The following is a 20,002-nucleotide window of genomic DNA, read 5'->3' as shown; positions in this document are numbered from 1 at the left end:
ATAGACTTACTTAATGCACTCGTGTGAAATAAAGAAAGGTTTTCTGAATTTTGGTGCCTGCAGTTTTTCGTTGCTTTTGTGAGGACCATCACTCTTAACTGTCGTTATTTTCATTGCCACTCCTGTTTCATAAGTCTTCAGGTAACACTTGATTTAATGGTAGATTTAAAAGGAATAACATTTTGATCCCCAGACGAGTGCAAAAAGAAAGAGCTATCGCGTCAAGTACAAGAAGGGAATCGTGGAGCACTCCCAGGGCAAGAATCTCATGGCTTTCTGCAAAGAGAAGAAGTTGGATCTCCAAATGGTCCAAAAATGGCGAGCAGAGTACAATAACCTCAGTCAACAGGTGGATGAGGGAAATGCTAAGAAGCGCAAATGTGTATCAGGTCGGCACCCATTATTTACTGAGTTGGAAGACGTCATCTGTGAATGGATTGCTGACAGAAGAGCAAAGGCTTTGGTTGTGCTCAGGGCTGATATTCAAACATTTGCCCTTGCAATGGCACCACAGTTAGAAATATCCCCAGAAGAATTCAAAGCATCGCAACACTGGCTGGATGGCTTCCTTCAGTGATATGAACTGTCTCCAAGATTGACAACACTGTTCAAGCTGGAAAATACTGAAGTTATTAAACGTGCACTTGCATTCAAGTTCTTTGTTGATGGCATCAAATTTTCTAAACACCAACTCTCCAATATGATTGCTATGGATGAAACTGCAGTGTATATTGGCCAAGGATCTCAAATGACAATTGATCAGAGGGGTGCCTTGTCAATCTACACTCCCTCCACAGGTTACAAAAGTGCACGTGTTACCTGTATTTTTGCAATTCGTCTGGGTAAAAAGAAAGCCCCACCTCTAATCATCACTAAGGGCAAGAAAGGTAAGGTTGAACGTGTTTCAGGCATTTATGTTTTTAAAACCAAAAAGCCTAGTGCACACAAGCAGTTATAAGGAAATGGGTCAATTTAATGCTGTCACTTGTTTTGCGAGGTGGCCAAAGAGGTCTGCTAGTCAGGGATTCAGCCAGCACTCACTGCGCTAAAGACATGAAGAACTTCCCTGCAGAGAGAAGACTAGATCAAATAATGATTCCCGCAGGAATGACTATCTCCAGACTCTTGATATTGCAATAAACAAACCATTTAACAACTATTTGTACATGGAAATCAATGACTACATTGAAAATAGAGAGAAATCAGCGTGGAAACTTTGTGAAGCCTAGCCTGCAAGAGGTCGTGACTTGGGTGAAGAATTCATAGGGTAAAATCACTGACAGCTGTGTTGCCAGTGCACTACGAGCAGGCTATGTAGACAAGAAGTGCTCATTTAAGGAGAGCTCTATTGCTGGACATGAGAGATCAGGGCCAATGGTTCTACAGGAAATGGAGTTGCAAGAAATTCAAGCTGGAATTCGGGGTTTGGAGAGTTACGACGATGTTCCAGAAAAAGATGACATGACTGTATTTGAATAAATGTAGATTGTTGTACATGAAAAAATACCTGAAAATAAGCCCTACTGTGTCTTGGTGCAAAAATTAATATAAGACCCAGTCTTATTTTTGGGGAAATACGGTATGCTTTCTTCTATGCCAGTTAATTGTTTCAAGTCTTATGTGTAGGTCTTTGAGTAAATTTTGAAAAAACAATGAGGGAGACTAGCCCTACGAGATATTAAAATACTACAGTAATTTACAAAGTGTGGCACAGGACATGTACACAGGCTGAAAGATTAACAGAACTGAATGGAAAGCCCAGAAATAGATCAGGTAGTATGGGAAATTAATAGATGATAAAGGTAGCATTTTAAACCCAAAGGGAAAAAGTAGAATATTTAATAAATTATACTGGAAAACTGGCCAAAGAACTGAAAAAAAAAGATTACTGTATTTTGCCATGTATAATGCACTCTCGTGTATTATGCGCACCCATGTTTTTGGCCCAAACTTTCAGGGGAAAAAATATTTTAGTTTTTTAATTCAAATTTTTATTTGTTTACATTTCGATACTTATCTTTTGTATTATAAAGGAATTTTAGCATTTATTTTTAAATATATTATGGTCCAAGAAATTTTATGTAACAAATAATTATAAAACACAAGAGATACAAGGTACTAGAAATTTTATGTACCCGTAACAAATTTACGATATTTACGCATCATAGAAGGCTAAGAACTCTTCATCGTTGCAAGTTCGCTGTAAGTTCAACAAAACTGATTATCGTATTCCAGGATATTACTTTGCATATGGATATCGTTATTGATTTCTAGAGGTACACTTTTAACTCATAAGCATAAATAAAAGAATTAAAAACATTTACATAGATACGGAATTAGTACTGCCGGTGTATAATGAGCATCCTTACTTTTCCCTCACAAATTTGGGCAAAAAAATGTGCGAAATACGGTAAGTTAGATTCATACGGCAAACCTCTGCACACAAAGTTCTAAATGCATCAAAGGCTTAAATGTAAAAACTGAAATAACAAAAGTTTTAGAAGAAAGCATAGAGATTGATTTTTATATCAATATGGGAAAAGGCCTTTCTGTGAATGACTCAAAACTCTGAATAAATGTGACTACAAATACAACAAAAATAAAGTTTCATAAAAGGAAATATAAGCAATAGCAACTAGGGAAATATCTGCAACTTAATACAACAGGCACAGGGCTAATTTCTCTAATATTTTAAGGACTCTCTAAAAAAATAAAGAAAATCATAAATAACCCAATAGAAAATATGAAGTACAGGCAAATGATATGAACAAAGAGTTCACAGGAAAGAAATTGCAAATTGACCCTAAACCCATGAAAATATGCTCAACCTTAACAATAACATTAGAAATGCTAATTAAAACTATCTTAAATGCCATTTTCCCCTTATCCGATTAGCAGAGATCAAACAATTTGATCATATTATGCTTGGGTAGGGGGCAACAGGTATGCTCAGATCCATCTTTCCTAACATTTCAGTAATACCTAGAAGTACCTGGGATTCTTACACCACTTTGGTCTAGAGGTTTGGTCTAGAGGTTTTATACACCAATACTGTGCTGCCCTTTAATTTACCAACAGGAAATCAAATGCATTAAGTAGTTAACTAACATTAAAAAACTCACAAGGTAAGTCACTGAGCTAGGTGGGAAAACACAAGTTAGACAATTAACTGCTTGTTGAAACACTAGTCTTTCTGGTAGCACTTAGAGACCCATTTTGGTGAGAAAACAGAAATCAGAAACATTAAACGAGATTTCAACTTGTTAGGTATCCCCAGCTCCACTGTTCTGTGTAACGATGTTTTTCCATGTTGTTTGAAAAATACACAATCACCAGCTATTTTTCCACGTAGTAAATAGCTAATATCATGGGTAACTAAAGTTCTAGATAGGAAATGTATGCACATGTGTCATCCAAGAGGGTTGGAATCAACTTCTTCCAAACTCCTGTTACTGCTGATATTTTGACATGTGCTGTTGTTGTTGGTCCCTGCACAGAGCATGGGCAGAGTGGGTTCAGCATCATTCTTAGGGGCCCTCGGCTTTTCCGAGCAGTGAGCATTGGCTTCAACTTCAAGTCAGAGCTGCTTCAGTTGCTAAGCGAGAGTTGGCCTGTCCTTTGAAGCCTTGAAGCCAGACAATGACTTCTCTCTAGCTATGAAGGTCTAGATGGCATCTTCTTCCAATATAAGGCTGTTTTGTCTACACTGAAATCTGTGGCTCAGGTAGCCGCCTTCAGGAATTACCTTGGGTAGATCTTCTGGAGAACTTGCTGCAGCCGCTCCATCAGCACTCGCTGCTTCACCTGGCATTTTATGTTATGGAAATGGCGTCTCTCCTTAAACCTCATGAACCAACCTCTGCCAGCTTCAAACCTTTCTTCTGCAGCCTCCTCCCCTCTCTCAGCCTTCATAGACTAGCAGAGTTAGGGCCTTGCTCTGGTTTAGGCTTTGGTTTAAGAGAATGTTGTGGATGGTTTGTTCTTCTATCCAGACCACTAAAACCTTCTCCACGTGAACAATAAGGCTGTTTCACTTTCTTATCATTCACGTGTTCACTGGAGTAGCTCTTTTCATTTCCTTCACGACCTTTCCTTTTCATTCACAACTTGGCTAACTGGTCAAGAGGCCCAGGTTTCAGCCTATCTTGGCTTTCGACATGCCTTCCTTGCGAAGCTTCCGCATTTCTAGCTTTTGTTTTAAAGTGAGGGGCGTGTGACTCTTCCTTTCCCTTGAATACTCAGAGGCCCAGGTAGGGTTATGAATCGGTCTGATTTCAATACTGTTGTGTCTCAGGGACTAGGGAGGCCTGAGGAGAGGAAGAGAGACGGGGAAATGGGCAGTCGGAGCCGTCAGGACACACACAGTGTTTATCGATTAAGCCTGCCATCTTACACGGACGTGGTTTGTGGCACCCCAGTATTGTAATGTTATTACGACAGTAACATCAAAGATCCCGGATCGCAGCTCAGCATAACAAGTATAATAATAATGAAACACGTGACAGAGAGACACAAAGTGAGCAAATGCTGTTGGAAAAATGGTGCGAACAGACTTGCTTGATGCAGGATTACCACAAACCTTCAATTTGTAAAAAAACAAACAAAAAAACCCCCCAAAAAAACCAGTTTATGCAAAGCACAATAGAGTGAACAGTAAAACAAGGTATGACTGTACAGACAATAAAAGAACCGTGAGCTGGGCACACACTGCGTCTACTGCCACACGTAGGAATTGTGAACGGACCTAAGCAAGTCACTGCATGAACTGACCTCTCCCTAAACTGTCCATCCAAATAGGGGCGAGTTTATTTCTGAGCTCTGGAACGTTGCGCTTTTCTTGTCGGTAAAATGCTCTCCGTTGTCAATTTGCCAATAATGTTCTGAAACAGTTTGGCCTTCCTGTGCCCACTGGGAAGGGAAACAGGTCAGCCCACCCAGACAGTTACTAACAAGGGAGGCTGTTTTCTGAACAGAAACTGGACCCGAGAAAACTAACTGGGGGTGGGGGTGGTGTCACACATTTGCCTAGTAAAAGAGCTGCAGTTATATGTAACTACCTGATTAAAAAGACTGAATGAGGTGAAGAAGCATTCGGAGCTAGAGGGTTCAACACTCCCAAAGTGTAGCTGAAGTGAAAATGGAAAGCAGATGGAAAACTGGCGTCAACTGACCACTTTCCCAGAACCAGCCTGTGCTAAGAGGGGAGACAACAAAGGTGGAAGAGAGGGCTGGAGAGGAGGAGGGAGCAGAGGTGCAGAAAGAGAGGGAATGAGAGGGGGCCAAGGAGGGGTCAGCTCGGCCCCAAGGCAAATGGGGAGAGAGGGCACGCGCTTCAGACTAGCAGGACCAGGGACAGAGGAGGTAAGGGTGACAGCAGCGATGAACTTCCTGGCAGGCTGAGAGCTGGGACCATCTATAGATGGGGCTCTGACAACTCAGGCGGGGGAGTAGTGGGAAAGGAGTCAATGAGGGGGAATAAGAGGAGGAAAAGAGAGGCGCCATCTCCACAAAACCCAGCTGTGCCGCTGGCTCTCCAGCCTGTGAGCGGCACAGCTGGGAGTTAGCGCTGGGGGAGATACCGCAGGAACTGGGGAGGACATGACTGCAGGTTTCATCCCACAGAGAGGGCACAGCTGGCTACACAGGGCTGAACCCAGGAAGATGCAAGGTCAGGACGTCCAGACTGGGGAAAGATCTAACCCCCCTGCCAAAGTCTGAGCAGCCTGCCAGGGCAAGGGTGTCCGACGTGCTGAGACTTGTCCAGCTGCTGCAGAGTCTAGAAATCGACACCCCCACAGTGGTCGGGCAGGCTTTCCCAATGCTCAGGCCGGTACAAGATCTGCTGCACCAAACACCAAATGGAGAACTACATGAATCATTTCACTGCATCTCAGTTTTCCAACGGCTTAGATAATTGTGACAACACCTCCCATGCATTATATAAGGGTTAGGGTATGATTTAGGAGACAAGCCTTTTCAGGAGCATTAGGTTATGAGTGAGAAGAGAAACCCACTTAAAGTTTAGATGACAGAACACACCTCCCACAAAATGAGGTCCCTCCTGGCTCAAAGATCTACATTTTTATACCCTAAGTACTTACCACAGCATTCACTGTAACTGACCATTCACGTAGGAAGAATCCAGTAGGACAAAGTAGAACAGGTAGGCTTTCTTTTCATTCCATTCTAGCTTTGCAATTTTTCTTCATAATAATGAACTATCATGTATAGGATTTTTCCTTTTTACTATTTTTTTAACAGGAAATTACATGTGCCAAATAAGACAACTGCAAACCTAAAGGCTCTTGTGGCAACAGCAGTCTGCCCTCAGTCACTGTACCCTGGCTATGCTGGGTAGTAAATCTCTCGTTTATGTTTTCCACAATTGTAGTATTTAACAGTGTCATTTTCATGAGTACATGTGTCAGGTTTAAAGAATGTAAAACATTCTGAATTCATAAAACAAATGAATTATATTTACATTGCAAAAAGATTTCCTGCAAGGCTCTTTCACCCAATATCCTCCTCTAGCGCCCTGAAATGGTAACATAACTGACAACACATTTGAGTCGAACTGTGATCAAGAACACATCTGCTGCTCCGAGCAAAGCAGCACACAGCAATACCAAAGCCACACTCAGCTTCCAGTGCCCGCAACGCTGTCATCTCTATCTGATCTCCTTGGTCACTGGCCTGCCTGCCTTCCAAGTCCACCCTGGAGAGACAGCCAACTCTGGAAAGCACCGTGAGCACTAACTGAGCCATCCGTAGGGTGTGCTAGCAACATGCTCAACTCGCGGCGGACAAAGAGCAATTCTGAGTGTGAAAGACTTGGAAAAGTCTAAGGATACCACTACCACCTACCATTTGAGCCCCCACTACGGGTCAGAACCGATAATAAACGTCTTTTTTTTTTTTTAACTTTTATTTTTTATTTTTCAGTTACAGTTGATACACAATATTGTTAGTTTTAGGTGTACAACACAGTGATTAAACATTTATATAACTGAGGAAGCGATAACTCTAGTACCTGCCTGACACCATACAGTTATTACAATATTATTGACTATATTCCCTGTGCTGTACTTTACATCCCCATGAGCATTTTTACAGCTGGCAATTTGTACTTTATAATAAATGTCTTAAAACACTATCTCATTTAATCCTCACGAGAAATCCTGAGTGGGTATCATCTCCATCCTACCGACGAGAATTAAGACCCAGAGAAGGCACACGCACAGTGCTGGACTTGGGGAGAAAAAGACTGAGTTTCAAATATTCGCTCTTATTAGTGACCTTGGCATGTCACTGAATTCTCTGAGCCTCAGTCTTCTCAACCATAAAATGGGAGGAAAATGCCATCTCTTCAGTAGTTGTGAGGATTAAAGCACTGTGAGTTGGAAAGGGCTATGCTAGTTCACATTATTATAGGACAATACTAGTTAAGGCCTCTCCTCGGGAAATCACAATTTTGGCTGGAAATATGGAATTAGGGAAATGTTTATCCCATTCCTGATTGTCTCAGACCATCCATGGCTTTGGAAACACAAACCAAGTTTCTGGACTCAACGGGAGGAACCCTCAGGCCTTGCAACACAGGTACCCTGCTTGCTACCAATGAGCCAAACCTTTAGTAACTGGATCTTTACCAGTGCTGTTGAAATGTGCGGAGAAAACTGAAAATGTATATGCTGTTAGTTCCACCTATAGCCAGCTCTGACTAGGGAGAGTGGACGAGGCCACCCCTTACACAACCATGGCGCTTGAAACATGCACTGCCCAAAGTGACTAGCCACCAAAGGTCCTGCCACTTGGAGCCTAGGAAGCAGCCATGACAGTGCTGGCCACCTATCGACCTGTCCTGAATCACAGATCACGGAGTCTAACACATGAGTCACAGGCACATATGTCCAGGTACATATTTTTGTCAACTGATTAATCAGTTTAATAACTGTTTTGGCTTTTTAAAAAATACATAGCAACCATTTGTTTAGAAGCTATACTGGTTTTTCCTTTACAATCGCCATATAAGGTATCTCTTTAAAATGCATTTAATATAATTGCATTAGTGTAAAATGATTTAAGTGTAAAAGTGACTGAAGACTAAGAAACACTGCCAGAAGCCAACCACTGCAGCTTCTGGTCCTGATAATGGCACCAAAAAATGTGCACTAGATGGGCATAGCTGACACCTTTAACTGTGCGACCTACAGGTGTGGTCCTGGCTGTGTAAGACTTCTGGCTGGGTCAACTTCATGATTCCATTTCTTGCATCTTTTCTAAATGTATTTTTCATTACTTGTACCATTATTTAAAACCACAGAAAACATCTAGCATTTCAGCTGGAGTAACATCTCTGAATGGAATGTGCTAACTTTTTAATGAAGTAAATATTAAAGCAAAATGTACATAGATTCCTGTCACTGCTTCACCCAACTCTCAACTTGAAATTTCCAAGCTACAGAAAAATTATAAGAATACAAAGTAGAGGAGAAATTGGAACCACCATTCACTGCTGGAGTAGGAAGTGGTACAGGTGCTTTGGAAAACAGTTTGGTGGGTCCTCAAAAAGTTAAACATGAAGTTACCATTTGATCTAGCAATTCCACTCCTAGTTATATTCCCAAGAGAAACGAATACACATGTTCACACAAAAATTGTACACATGTTCACAGGAGTATTCTTCATAATAGCCAAAAAGTAAGAACCACTCAAATGTCCATCAACAGATGAACGGACAAATCAAATGTAGTCTATCCATACAATGGAATATTATTCAGCCATAAAAAGGAATGAAGGGGCCGGCCCAGTGGCTCAGGCGGTTAGAGCTCCGTGCTCCTAACTCCGAAGGCTGCTGGTTCAATTCCCACATGGGCCAGTGGGCTCTCAACCACCAGGTTGCCAGTTCTATTCCTCGACTCCCGCAAGGGATGGTGGGCAGCGCCCCCTGCAACTAAAAATTGAACACGGCACCTTAAGCTGAGCTGCCGCTGAGCTCCTGGATGGCTCAGTTGGTTGGAGCGCGTCCTCTCAACCACAAGGTTGCCGGTTCGACCCCCGCAAGGGATGGTGGGCTGTGCCCCCTGCAACTAGCAATGGCAACTGGACCTGGAGTTGAGCTGCGCCCTCCACAACTAAGATTGAAAGGACAACTTGACCTGGAAAAAAGTCCTGGAAGTACACACTGTTCCCCCAGTAAAGTCCTGTTCCCCTTCCCCAATAAAAAATGAAGAACTGATACATGCTACATACAATATGTATGAACATTGAAAACAATTATGCTAAGTGAAATAAGCCAGACGCAAAGGCCCCATATTGTAGGATTCCTCTTACATGAAATGTCCAGAATAGGCAAATCCACAGAGATAAAAAGTAGATTTGTGTTGCCAGGCTTGAGAGGGAGGGGGAATTGAGGAGTGACTGCTAATGAGTACAGGGTCTCTTTTGAAGGTGATGAAAATGTTCTAAAATTAGATGGTGATGATGGTTGCATAACTGAGTGACCATATTAAAGTCACTGAATTCTGTACTTTAAAAGGGTGAATTTTATGGTATTTGAATTAGATCTCTATAAAGATGTTATTTAAAAATGAATACAAAGTAGACCCATATACTTTCAATTAGAGTCACCAATTATTACTATTTTGCCACATTTGCGTTCTTTTCTCCACGTATGTCGGAGTGTGAACACGCATGTGCTCACACACACACACACACACACGATTTATGGTCGGGCGATTTAAAATTTTATAATTGTGACTCCTAAATACTTCAGTATTCTTCTACCTAACCAAAATACAAATGTTACATTTGGGAAATTTAACACCAATACAACACTATTATTTAATAGAGCCCACAAACTTATTTATCAAAAATCATGCACTGAATTTGGTTATCATATCCATTTAGTCTCTTTAAATCTAGAAAAATTCTTTTTTCGTGACATTCACATTTTTTAAGAATCCAGACCACTTATTTTACAGAATGTTCCTAATTTGGGATATGCCTGATAGTTTTCTCATGAACTGATTTAGGTTAAACATTTTTGGCAGATATACTGCACAGGTGTATTATAGCCTTCTCGATGTATGACAAAACCCTCTATTATTACGCCAGAACAGTCGGCCTCATTAGTGGTCATGGTAGGGTGACGTTCACCCTTGTTCTTGGTTAGAGGGGACTCTATCAGACTCCACTATAAAGGTAGCTTTTTCCCTTTGCAATTAAGGAGGTGACTATTGGAATCTGTGTAAATATCAGGTTTCCCCAATTATCTTGCACCCAAAGCTTTTAGCATCCATTGATGACGTGTTATTCTAGCCCTTCTGAGTCCTAGCTGCATTCATGGGACTAATCACTCCTCTCAATTTTATTCCACAAAGTGTGACAGCAAGCTGTGATTTCAACCCTGGCTGCACACTGGCGTCACTGGTATCTCTGGGGGTGGGGCCCGGGCGATCGTATTTTTAAATTCCCCGGGGTTACTGATTGATAAAAGGTAAGCGTGGAGATCCCTCGAGATGGAGTTAGAGGAACCTTGCAACAGCTCATTTTGCAAGTAAGGGAACTGAGGCCCGAGGAGGTTAGGTGGCCAGTGGCACAAAACTTGTTAATGGCATAATTAAGATTTTTAATTTGGAGAGCTTGCATTTTAATATGCCATTCCTTCTGTGTGTTATTCTAAGAATAAAACCAGAAATATGAGTATGTTTCGTATGGTGTTAGGGCTGACCACGGCCTGAAGTGCGTATTTCTGCTTTCCAAAGGAATTCTGCCTTTCGTCACATCTCTGCAGTCACCTTACGATAGGAGGAATGGGTCGGCTAGTCCTCGAGCTCCTCCGCCCTCAGGGGTCCCTGCGACGGCTCAAGCCCGGGGCCCGAGACAGAGGCGGAGGTTCCAGGAGCCAGGCGGTGGGAGCTGCAGCGCCGGCGCCGGACCCTCGGGCCGCACGCTGCTGGCGGCGCGCCCCTGCCCCGCCCAGGGACACCCAAAAGTGCGTGAACTCCTGGACACGGTAAAACCCGCAGGCCCACCCACCCCACTTACCCCGGAGTGATAAACCTTATTCGCTCTTTTAATCTTAATGTCCAGGGAGGTTCCCATCTCGAAAACTCCGCGGCCCACACCACTTCCTGCCGCACGTGACCCAAGGAGGCGGGTCACCCCCGCCCTCCCGACACGAGCCCCGCCCTTTTCTCCTCTCCGCCGGCAGTTGCGTCACGTGACCTCACGCCCTACGTCTGGTGGACTCCCCCGCCTTCCTTCTTCCGGCGCAGGGGCGGACCTTAGAGCGGGCCGAGGGGGTGTCTCTTTTCGTCCCGCCCCCGCTGGGCGTGAGGGGCGAGATCAGGCTAGCCCCACCCCTTCTCTGAAGACAAAACGCCGGAAATACCCTCCTCCTCGTCGGTTTACTAGAGGGAGAGGGAATCTCGGCGTTCCCGGCGTGCGCCGCGGCGGGGGGCGGTGCCAGAGGGGTGTCGCAGGCTTAAGCAGCGCAGGGCAGCTGAGCCTCCCGTCAGGCTGTGCGGTGCAGGGGTGCCGCGTTATTGAGTTGGGTTTAAGGGCGGTGATAACCGGGAACTGCGTTTCTTCCCCGTCACCTTCCGGTCGTCATCTCTAGTCCTCCCCCACTTTCTCCCGGGGATTCTGAGGACCGACGCCCCTGTGTCAGGCCCCCGGCTCGGCGGCGTCCGCGCCCCCACACTCCCGGTCTACAAGGCACCGATGGGCGGTCGGCTGGACTGCCCCGCCCCTGTCCCCGGGCCCAGGGCCAAGGTCTCCGCGAGCGCGGGGACTTCGCCCCGCTTTCAGCCGCGGCGCGGGCTCGCTGGCGCGGGGGCTTGTGGGTACTCCCTCGGCGCGCGCCCTGGAACGGGGTGTTGAATATTCATATTCGTGCGCAGGATGTGGGGAGGCGCGGCTCGCAGGCGCTGGCTCCCGGCAGTTGGTGGAAATCAACGCCTCAAAGCTAAAACGGGCCTGCCTAGTGTTTATTCCCGGCGAGAGCTGACTGAACTAGACGCAAGTTACAGACAGTTTTTTGGGGGGAGTTGCCCCCACGCAGGGCAGCAATACAGTGTTAGGCAACGTACTACGTTTATCGAAATAAAATCTCTTTTAAACAAGGAGTTCTCCAATAAGCGGAGAGGTAAATTTCCATTATTTTGGTAACATGATACAGTGAAGTACTTCTGTTCTCTTAAATTTCTTGATCCTGGTATTTGTTTTTAAAACTGCGTTCCTTTTAGGATTACATCAGAAATTTTCTGCAAGACGGTTTCATGTATTAGGATCACGAGTGCCTCCCTCCTGTGAATGTAAGGTATTTTATAGCACAGCAGTGATGCTGCAATTACTTTTGAAGGTTGATACATGTGGTGTTTCCCAACATTCAGTTCTCAGTTTTCAGCGCCTCTCTGCCCGTAGGGCGCCCGCGTCTGTCTTGGTCATCTTACTAGCAACTCAAATTCGGCAATTCTAAAACAGTTCATTAATGACTTAATAACCACAGTCTAGTCTATTTACAATTCAAGAAGTGAATCCCTCTCCACTAGACTCACCCATCTTTTCCACCGATAAAATATCAATCTCAGTAGGCTGCAAGGAAACGGAAAAAAAAAAAAAACACATTACCAGGATCCATATTCTGGACTTGTTTGCTTCAGCAAACCTGCTTTATACTTCTTTTACAGCGGAACATTTCTTGTTCCTCGAGGACAGGTGTGCCATATTTTACTCAGCTTTGTGGGCTGTACGCAATCTTTATGGAATGCTGGTGCAGTGCAAAGAGCTTGAGTTCCAGCAATTATCAGTGTAAACAGTTTGTTGAACCATCTCAGTGTGATGGCCTCCAAATATAAAACGGTCCATTTTTCTCCAATCACTGCTCTTTTTGACTCTTTTCCATACCTTAACCACACCTTAGGTGATACCATAACTTTCTGGTCAATTTCAGTTACTAAAAACCAGAGGATGTCAAAATGGCAATCTCATGGCTTGAGTGGGACCCAAGACCCTTAAGGTGAGAAGGTGCAAGTCATGGTTCGGTTCTCAGACTCTTCCCTGATGTTTTCTTCAAGGCCTGGCTCTGTGCTGAGGCAAGTGTCTTTTAACTGGCCACTACTGGAGCTCTCTCTTAGTTGATCCCTGCTTCTCCAGGTAACCGGCCCTTGTTTGAAATTCCTTTCATGGAGCACATATCAAAAGGCCTGGTGGTCCTCCTTGCCACACATTTTCATGGGACATCTATCTCCAGTTTGATCTTTTCCATCACCCCACTGCTAGCACACAGCCATATACTCTCCTGGGTGAGGTGGTCCAGCAAGGCATCTCAAGACCATTTATCTTCCACAGAGTCCACCTGACTCTTGAGAAATGACACATCCTTGCCACACAAAAGGGCTAGACTAGAGGCTGCCCCATGGGCTCTCCTCTCCACCCTGCCATCTCTCTTCAATCTGCCAGCTCCCTACTGAAATACAGATGAATAAATCAGCAAGAATGCTGACTAGACAGATTTGCAAGTAGGGAATCTGTACCTACCAGCCTCTCTTTCCAGTAGGTCCTACTGTTACCAAGGAGAGATCATCTTACAGCCTCCCCCGCTCCCTCACTTCCCACCAGAAGCAACGTACTCTCCACAAGGCCGGCCACCTCCTTTTATTCCTCCCCCTGCCCTCCTTTGTAGACTGAAAAGGAGACAATTAGGAAAGTATTTGGCAGAAACAGGACTAGCTCTACACCTTTGTATTAAGCCCTGGGGAAAGGGTCAGGTCCAATTGTAGGCGTTTTTCAGTAGAAGATGGGGCACCATGCCTGTTGTTTTCAGCTGTGAGCTGAGTCCCCATTCTGGGACAATAGGAGAGGTCCCACTAAACATTTCGTGGATGCTGTGTTGCTCTGCCCAGACCTGTATTTCAGGACTGAAGGATGTGTTCCCTGAGCTGCTCGGAGTTTGGTCTCAACAGCTTGCAGCTAAGTCACTCTTCAAAAACTTGCCCTCAGCTGAAGAAAACTGCTTTACCCAAGTCACGGTCCCTTCTGGAGGAGGCAGCCCAAATGCAATGACTAGTCCACTTAGGATGCAAAGACCTCTCCCCTTTACCCCAGTTTGGGACAACTCTGAAGAAAATTCCAGCTCCAAAACTCCCTATATTAGTGTCCATTGTGCATAACAAATTACCCGAACAGTGGTAAAGAACTAGAAACATTTATTATCTCATGATCTCTGCAGATTGGGAACTTAGCAGCTTCACTGTGTCATTCTGGCTCAAGGTCTCAGGTGGTTATAGTCAACATATTAGGGTCACAGTCATTGGAAGGCTTGACTGGGACTGGAGGATCCACTTCCAAGGTGGTTCCCTCACGTGGCTATTGGCTGGAGGCCTCAGCTCCTCACCATGTTGACTTTCCACAGCATGGCAGGCAGCTAACTTCTCCTAAATGAGGCAATCCCAGAGGGAGAGCAGGCAGGGAGCTGAAGTGCCTTGTATGGCCTAGGCTCTGACTTTCCACATTCACTTTTCTTCTGTTCATTAGAAGAGTCACAATCCAGCCCACACTCGAGGGAAGGGAAATTTGTCTCTCCCTTTGGAAGGGAGCATCACGAAATGTGTGGAGATACCACTCTGCTCCCTTTGCATGAGGAGCCTTTCTTATGATTGCATCCCAGCTCAACTGTTCTCTCTGCCCAGCCCAAGCCTGCTACTTTGTCCCTCTCCCCTGCACACGTGTTGATCAGGAGAACACAACTAATATACTTCCTGCACAAGAATCTCCATCTCAGAGCACACCTCCTGGCAACTCAACCTATAACAATCCTGTCACACTAACTTCCTGACTTAACTCAGTTTCCTTCATCTGTAAAATGATCTCATAATACCTCCATTATGGGGAAGTCGACCAGATTCATAACATCTCACATATTTATCAAGTACTTGCTTAAGTCAGGCACTGTTCTAAGCACTGTAAATGTTTTAGTTGATTCCATTTTCATAACAATCTTATAAGTATATTAGTTCTTATGATATAAGTATAATTACTATTTCCTCACCTTACAAAAGGAAAAAGCTGAGGCACAGAAAGATTAACGTACTCACCCAAGGCCATGTAGCAACTAAGTGGCAGCCACCCATTTTGATTCCAGACCTCACAAACGCAATCATACTACATGTGTGTACACAACAAATACCTGGGCTTATAGCAAGGGGTCACAGGATCGTCACTAAAAGACTCGGCAAAGGCCTGCCAAACAAATAGGAAAATCAAGAAGGTGTACAATATTACAAAGAAAGGAGCAGGGGGTCATTTTATCAATTGAGAGTGAAGACACATTACATAAACCATGGCAGAACATAATAGTGTGTGAGTGTCCTAGGGCTACTGTAACAAAGTACCACAAACAGGCCAGCTTAAAACAATAGAAAATATTCTCTCACAGTTCTGGAGAATGATGTCAGAAAACAAGGTGTCAGAGGGTTGTTTTTCTCTGAGGGCTGTGAGGAAAGGTTCTGTTTTAGCTGCCTCCTCAGCCTGCTGATACGGCCATCTTCTCCACGTGTCTCTTCACATCGTCTTCTTTTCATGTGTCTTCATCTTCACATGACCTTGTCCCCACATGTGTGCCTGCCTCCAAATTTTCCCTTTTTGTAAAGACCCCTGTCATATTTATTAGGCCCCACACTAATGACCTCATTTTAACTTGATTACCTCTGTAAAGACCCTGTTTCCAAATACTGTCACATTCTGAGGTACTGGGGGTTAGAATTTCAACAGATGAATTTGGCAATGACATTAAATTCAAGCTGTAACATATAGCAACAAAAAAATATATAGAACAAAAGTATTTAGACGTATAAAAATAATGGACAGACAGTTCGTAGAAGATTTGAACACAACATAGCCTATCAGAGGTTGAGTGGGTAAAAAAAAAAAGACATAGAGGATTTTAACAAAATAATTAAAAGGTACAATTAACAAATAAGATAGAAATCACAGGAAATTCACCTTTTTAAGTGTCAAGTGTCCCTGATCATTTATAAGCATTGATTGCATACTAGGCCATGAAGAAAATCTTATATTCAATTAACTAAGTACAGTTCAGATACTTTAACCATCAAAATTTTAACTCCTTGGAAATTAAGACATACTTTCCCAAATACATTAGGTCAAGGAGCAAATAAAAATACCATAAGGAAACTCAAAATAACAAAGCGTGAATGCTTTGTACCAAAATTTACAGGATGCAGCCAAAGGAAGGATACTCTGAAAAGTTATTAGAAAAAGAGTTTGAAAATCTGGCCAGCGCTAAATGATATGATACCTGAGATTTTCTTTAAAATAACTCCAGGACGAGGAGGAGGAGGAGGAAAAAGAAGGAGGGAGGAGATGTAGTTGGGGCACGTCGACTGGCAAAACAAATGTTGATAATTATTGAATCTGGGTGACAGGACATGGAGCTTTATTATACTATCTCTGTGCTTTGTGTGTATATATGTTTGCATTCCATAATAGAAAGAGACAAGATAAATACATGGAGTAGGACCATATGTTTGAAATATTATCTAAAGTATTTTTACTCCTTGTAATTCCTAGTAGGTGCCCCCCCCCTTCATCAAAATTACACCCTGAATCACAAAGTGTGTGAGGTATGAGACCTGGCATAGAGGAAGAGGTATGGAAAGAGAATAGAGCAAAGTAGATCCTGGGGTCGGGTCTGGCTGCCTGTCCTGTGGAGTCAACATCCCGCTTGGGAATGGGGATGAACAGGGCTACAGAAAATGCTAGAAAACTCAGAGGGGCTGAATGAAAGTGCAGGAGCAGAGGATTAGAAGATCCAACAAGAGTCAGTTGTGGACTGAGTCAGTAATGGGGAAAGCTCAATCCCTCTTGCTTGGTGACACCAGTGGGACTGCCGGCAGAAAGAGTGCATTTTACTCCAGCTGGGACATTGGCCGAGGTACATAGCATTTTTGAACCATATGCTTCTCCCCATCCCAAGTAGAACACTTCAGAGAAAAGGACAGAAGGAGAATGGGGATGGGAAAGGGAATATAAAACACTATCAATTGAGTTCCAACTGAGTAGGAAGACTGATTTCTTTTCCCCACCCTCAGCAGAAATGGTTGCTGGAGAGCTAAACTGGGTTACTTTATAGAGAAATGAAGATTGTTACTTCTTTGGCCATTTATATGTTGTGCCTGTAAATTTTAAAACAACTACATATACAAAACTCAATAGGCATTTTTATTTAACAGCAATAACCAGTTAGAAAATAAAATGAAAATAGGGATTGTATTCTCAATAGCAATAAAAATATAAAATACTTGAAGTAATTTGACTGTAATATATGTTTGAGTTACATGAATAAAACTATAAGGCTGAATTAAGAAATATGAAATATGAAAAGTGGATGGATGCACAGTATTTCAAAATAGGAACTCTAAATGCTTTTAAATGTCCAGTGTTATAAAATTAATTTTTAGACCTAATTAATTCATCTCAATATAATTTTAATGAGGAAATTTAATGAAATTATGTTAAAATTCTTCTGAAAAAAATAATAGTGTTTGAAAGGTTTATCTTTTAAATACGTTAATTGTACAGAAAAGAGCCCTACTAAGCATAATACATAGTAAAGCTATGAGAGTTAATACAGCATCATTCTGGCATAAGGACAATTGGACAAGATAGCTCAGAGCACATCCTCAGCATGAGATTTTAATATATGATACAAGAGTTATAAATCAGTAGCAAACAGAGGATTATTCAGTACATGATTTTAAATGACTTTATATTTAGAAGAAAAATTCATTTCAATTTTGCTATTACACCTTCTTTCCCCTCTTCCCCCTCCGCCCCGCCAAAACTTAATTGGATTAAAGAGTTCAGGAAATAATAAAACAAATTAGGCATAGATTTAATGGGAAATCTGAAAAACCTGTATGAGAAAAATTATTAATGTTTTTGCAAAAGACATAGCAGTAGATTTAAACGGAGAGAAAAGCATACCATATGTATGGATATGAAAGTTCAACATCATCAAAATGTTAATTCTCCCCTACTTAATTTATAAATTTAAAGCAATGCCAATAAAAATACCATCTTCTCTTTATTCCTGGAGCCAGGCAGATGGATTATAGTTTATTTGGAATAATAGATAAGCAAGAATAGCCAGAAAAAGTCCCCACAAGAAATGAGCACATGGGGAGGAAGTGGCCTGGGCCATGTCATCAGTTGTGACATGTCTCATATGTGACTCTTCTTAACCAATAGGAGAAAGTGGGAATTCTGGGCCTGAGATTTAAAAAGGCGTGGCAACTCCTACTTTTGTACTTTGGGAGCTCTGAGAGACCCAAGACCCATGTTGAGGGCCTACAAGCAACCCCCAAACTCTAAGACCCATCTTCCTGCCATCCCTACAAGGACCTGACATTTGAATGAAGCCATCTTCGAGGTTCCACCCCCTCTGACATCTGACTGAAGCCACAGGAATGATACAAAGCAAGACCAGCAGAAGTTGACCCACAGAACTGTGAGAAATAATAAAATGACTATTGTTTTAAGCCACAAAGTTTTGAGATGGTTTGTGATGCAGTAACAGATAAGACAACCAAATCATATTTAACTTCAATGCGGAGAAAATGGTTGTGTTAGAAGTTAAAAAGGAATCCAGCTGTGAAAAACAGGCAAACAAAACATATGCAACATAAGTGTCTAAATTACACACACACACACACACGCACACACACACACACGCACACAGAAAGCCTAGCAGGAAAAGAACTGCCCGGAAGCATTAACAGTGCCTATGCTGGGCTGACTACCGTGTTTCCCCGAAAATAAGACCTAGCCGGACCATCAGCTCTAATGCGTCTTTTGGAGCAAAAATTAATATAAGAACCAGTATGATATTATATCATATTATATTATATTATATTATATTATATTATATTATATTATATTATTTTATATTATATTATGTTATACCTGGTCTTATCTTAAAATAAGACCAGGTCTTGTATTATATTAAAATAAAACCAGGTCTTACATTATATTAAAATAAGACCGGTCTTATATTTATTTTTGCTCCAAAAGACACATTAAAGCTGATCGTCCAGCTAGGTCTTATTTTTGGGGAAACACGGTAAGACGATGGATACCTTTTGTACTTTTTTGCTCTTCTCACAAATATGCATTATTTCAAAAATATGAACCATAAAATTTTAAATTGTTTACTATTAAAGTTTAAAAATATATTTACCACTACATTTTGTTTTAAAAGAATGAAAAGGCATAACTAAGGGCAGAGTCACCAGTCTTCATCTACAAGGACCAGAAGCCGATTTAAATGATCTTAAGCAAAACACGGATGTATTGGCTTTCGTAACTGAAATCCAAGATGGAGTTGCTTCAAGTTAAATACAAGATTAATTTAGTCATTTCTGGACATTCTTCCTTATAGAAGATCCTTACCATTTATGGGGGAGACATTTAAAATATCTCTCAAATATGCAAATCGATAAACACTGCATCATAAACTCAGTATTAAAAGGCAATAAGGAAAGGAAAACTTGTTAAAACCATATATTTTATCTCTTATGTTAATTTCATTCTCAGAGCCTTCTAATAATTCTACTTGTGTTAACATTTGGTGCCATGCACCTCTATTCCTCGTTTGTATTGTTTGCTTTCCATTTACCTGCCATGATGTAGAGTGTACTTCACCATGGAGAGATGGTTGATTGGGCCAACTGTCAACTTCCTACAGCATATCAACAACAGACCATTGTGCCCTGAGAGTTTGTACACTGGAGTTATTCAAAATTCTAAAGTGTAAATCCACTGAGAGAAAATTTTTATGACAAATATAGCCAGAACTTATGCAAAACAAACCCCCAAAATATGGGCCATGGGTAAATTTAATAACTCTGAAAAGAATAGGAGAAGCCTTCGTGAAAGACATCGTCATGGCGAAAATCACCGAAATTACCTTGACATC

The 20,002-nt window shown here is 42.4% G+C and overlaps 1 protein-coding gene and 1 long non-coding RNA gene across 3 annotated transcripts in view; one reads left to right on the top strand and one right to left on the bottom strand.

The window, feature by feature from the left end:
• The window catches only part of VPS26C (VPS26 endosomal protein sorting factor C), a 38,234-nt gene extending 27,024 nt beyond the window's left edge, over positions 1 to 11,210 (bottom strand). For both annotated transcript variants that reach the window (XM_019730313.3, XM_074325436.2), the window contains exon 1: positions 11,050 to 11,210. In XM_019730313.3, coding sequence (XP_019585872.1) covers positions 11,050 to 11,106 — 57 coding nt within the window. In that variant the 5' untranslated portion in view covers positions 11,107 to 11,210. The remainder of the gene's footprint in view (positions 1 to 11,049) is intronic.
• A 362-nt stretch (positions 11,211 to 11,572) lies between these two features.
• On the top strand, positions 11,573 to 18,704 carry LOC109446680 (uncharacterized). The gene is made up of 3 exons (XR_002137255.3): positions 11,573 to 12,151; positions 12,252 to 12,320; positions 18,277 to 18,704. It is a non-coding gene; the product is annotated as an uncharacterized LOC109446680 (long non-coding RNA).
• Positions 18,705 to 20,002: the final 1,298 nt, after the last annotated feature.

Source organism: Rhinolophus sinicus, chromosome 17 (assembly GCF_057876585.1).
Source record: "Rhinolophus sinicus isolate RSI-liver-muscle chromosome 17, RSI-T2T, whole genome shotgun sequence".
Classification (NCBI taxonomy): Eukaryota; Metazoa; Chordata; class Mammalia; order Chiroptera; family Rhinolophidae; genus Rhinolophus; species Rhinolophus sinicus.
The sequence above is the reverse complement of the archived record's forward strand: the minus strand, read 5'-3'. Positions and strand labels throughout refer to the sequence as shown.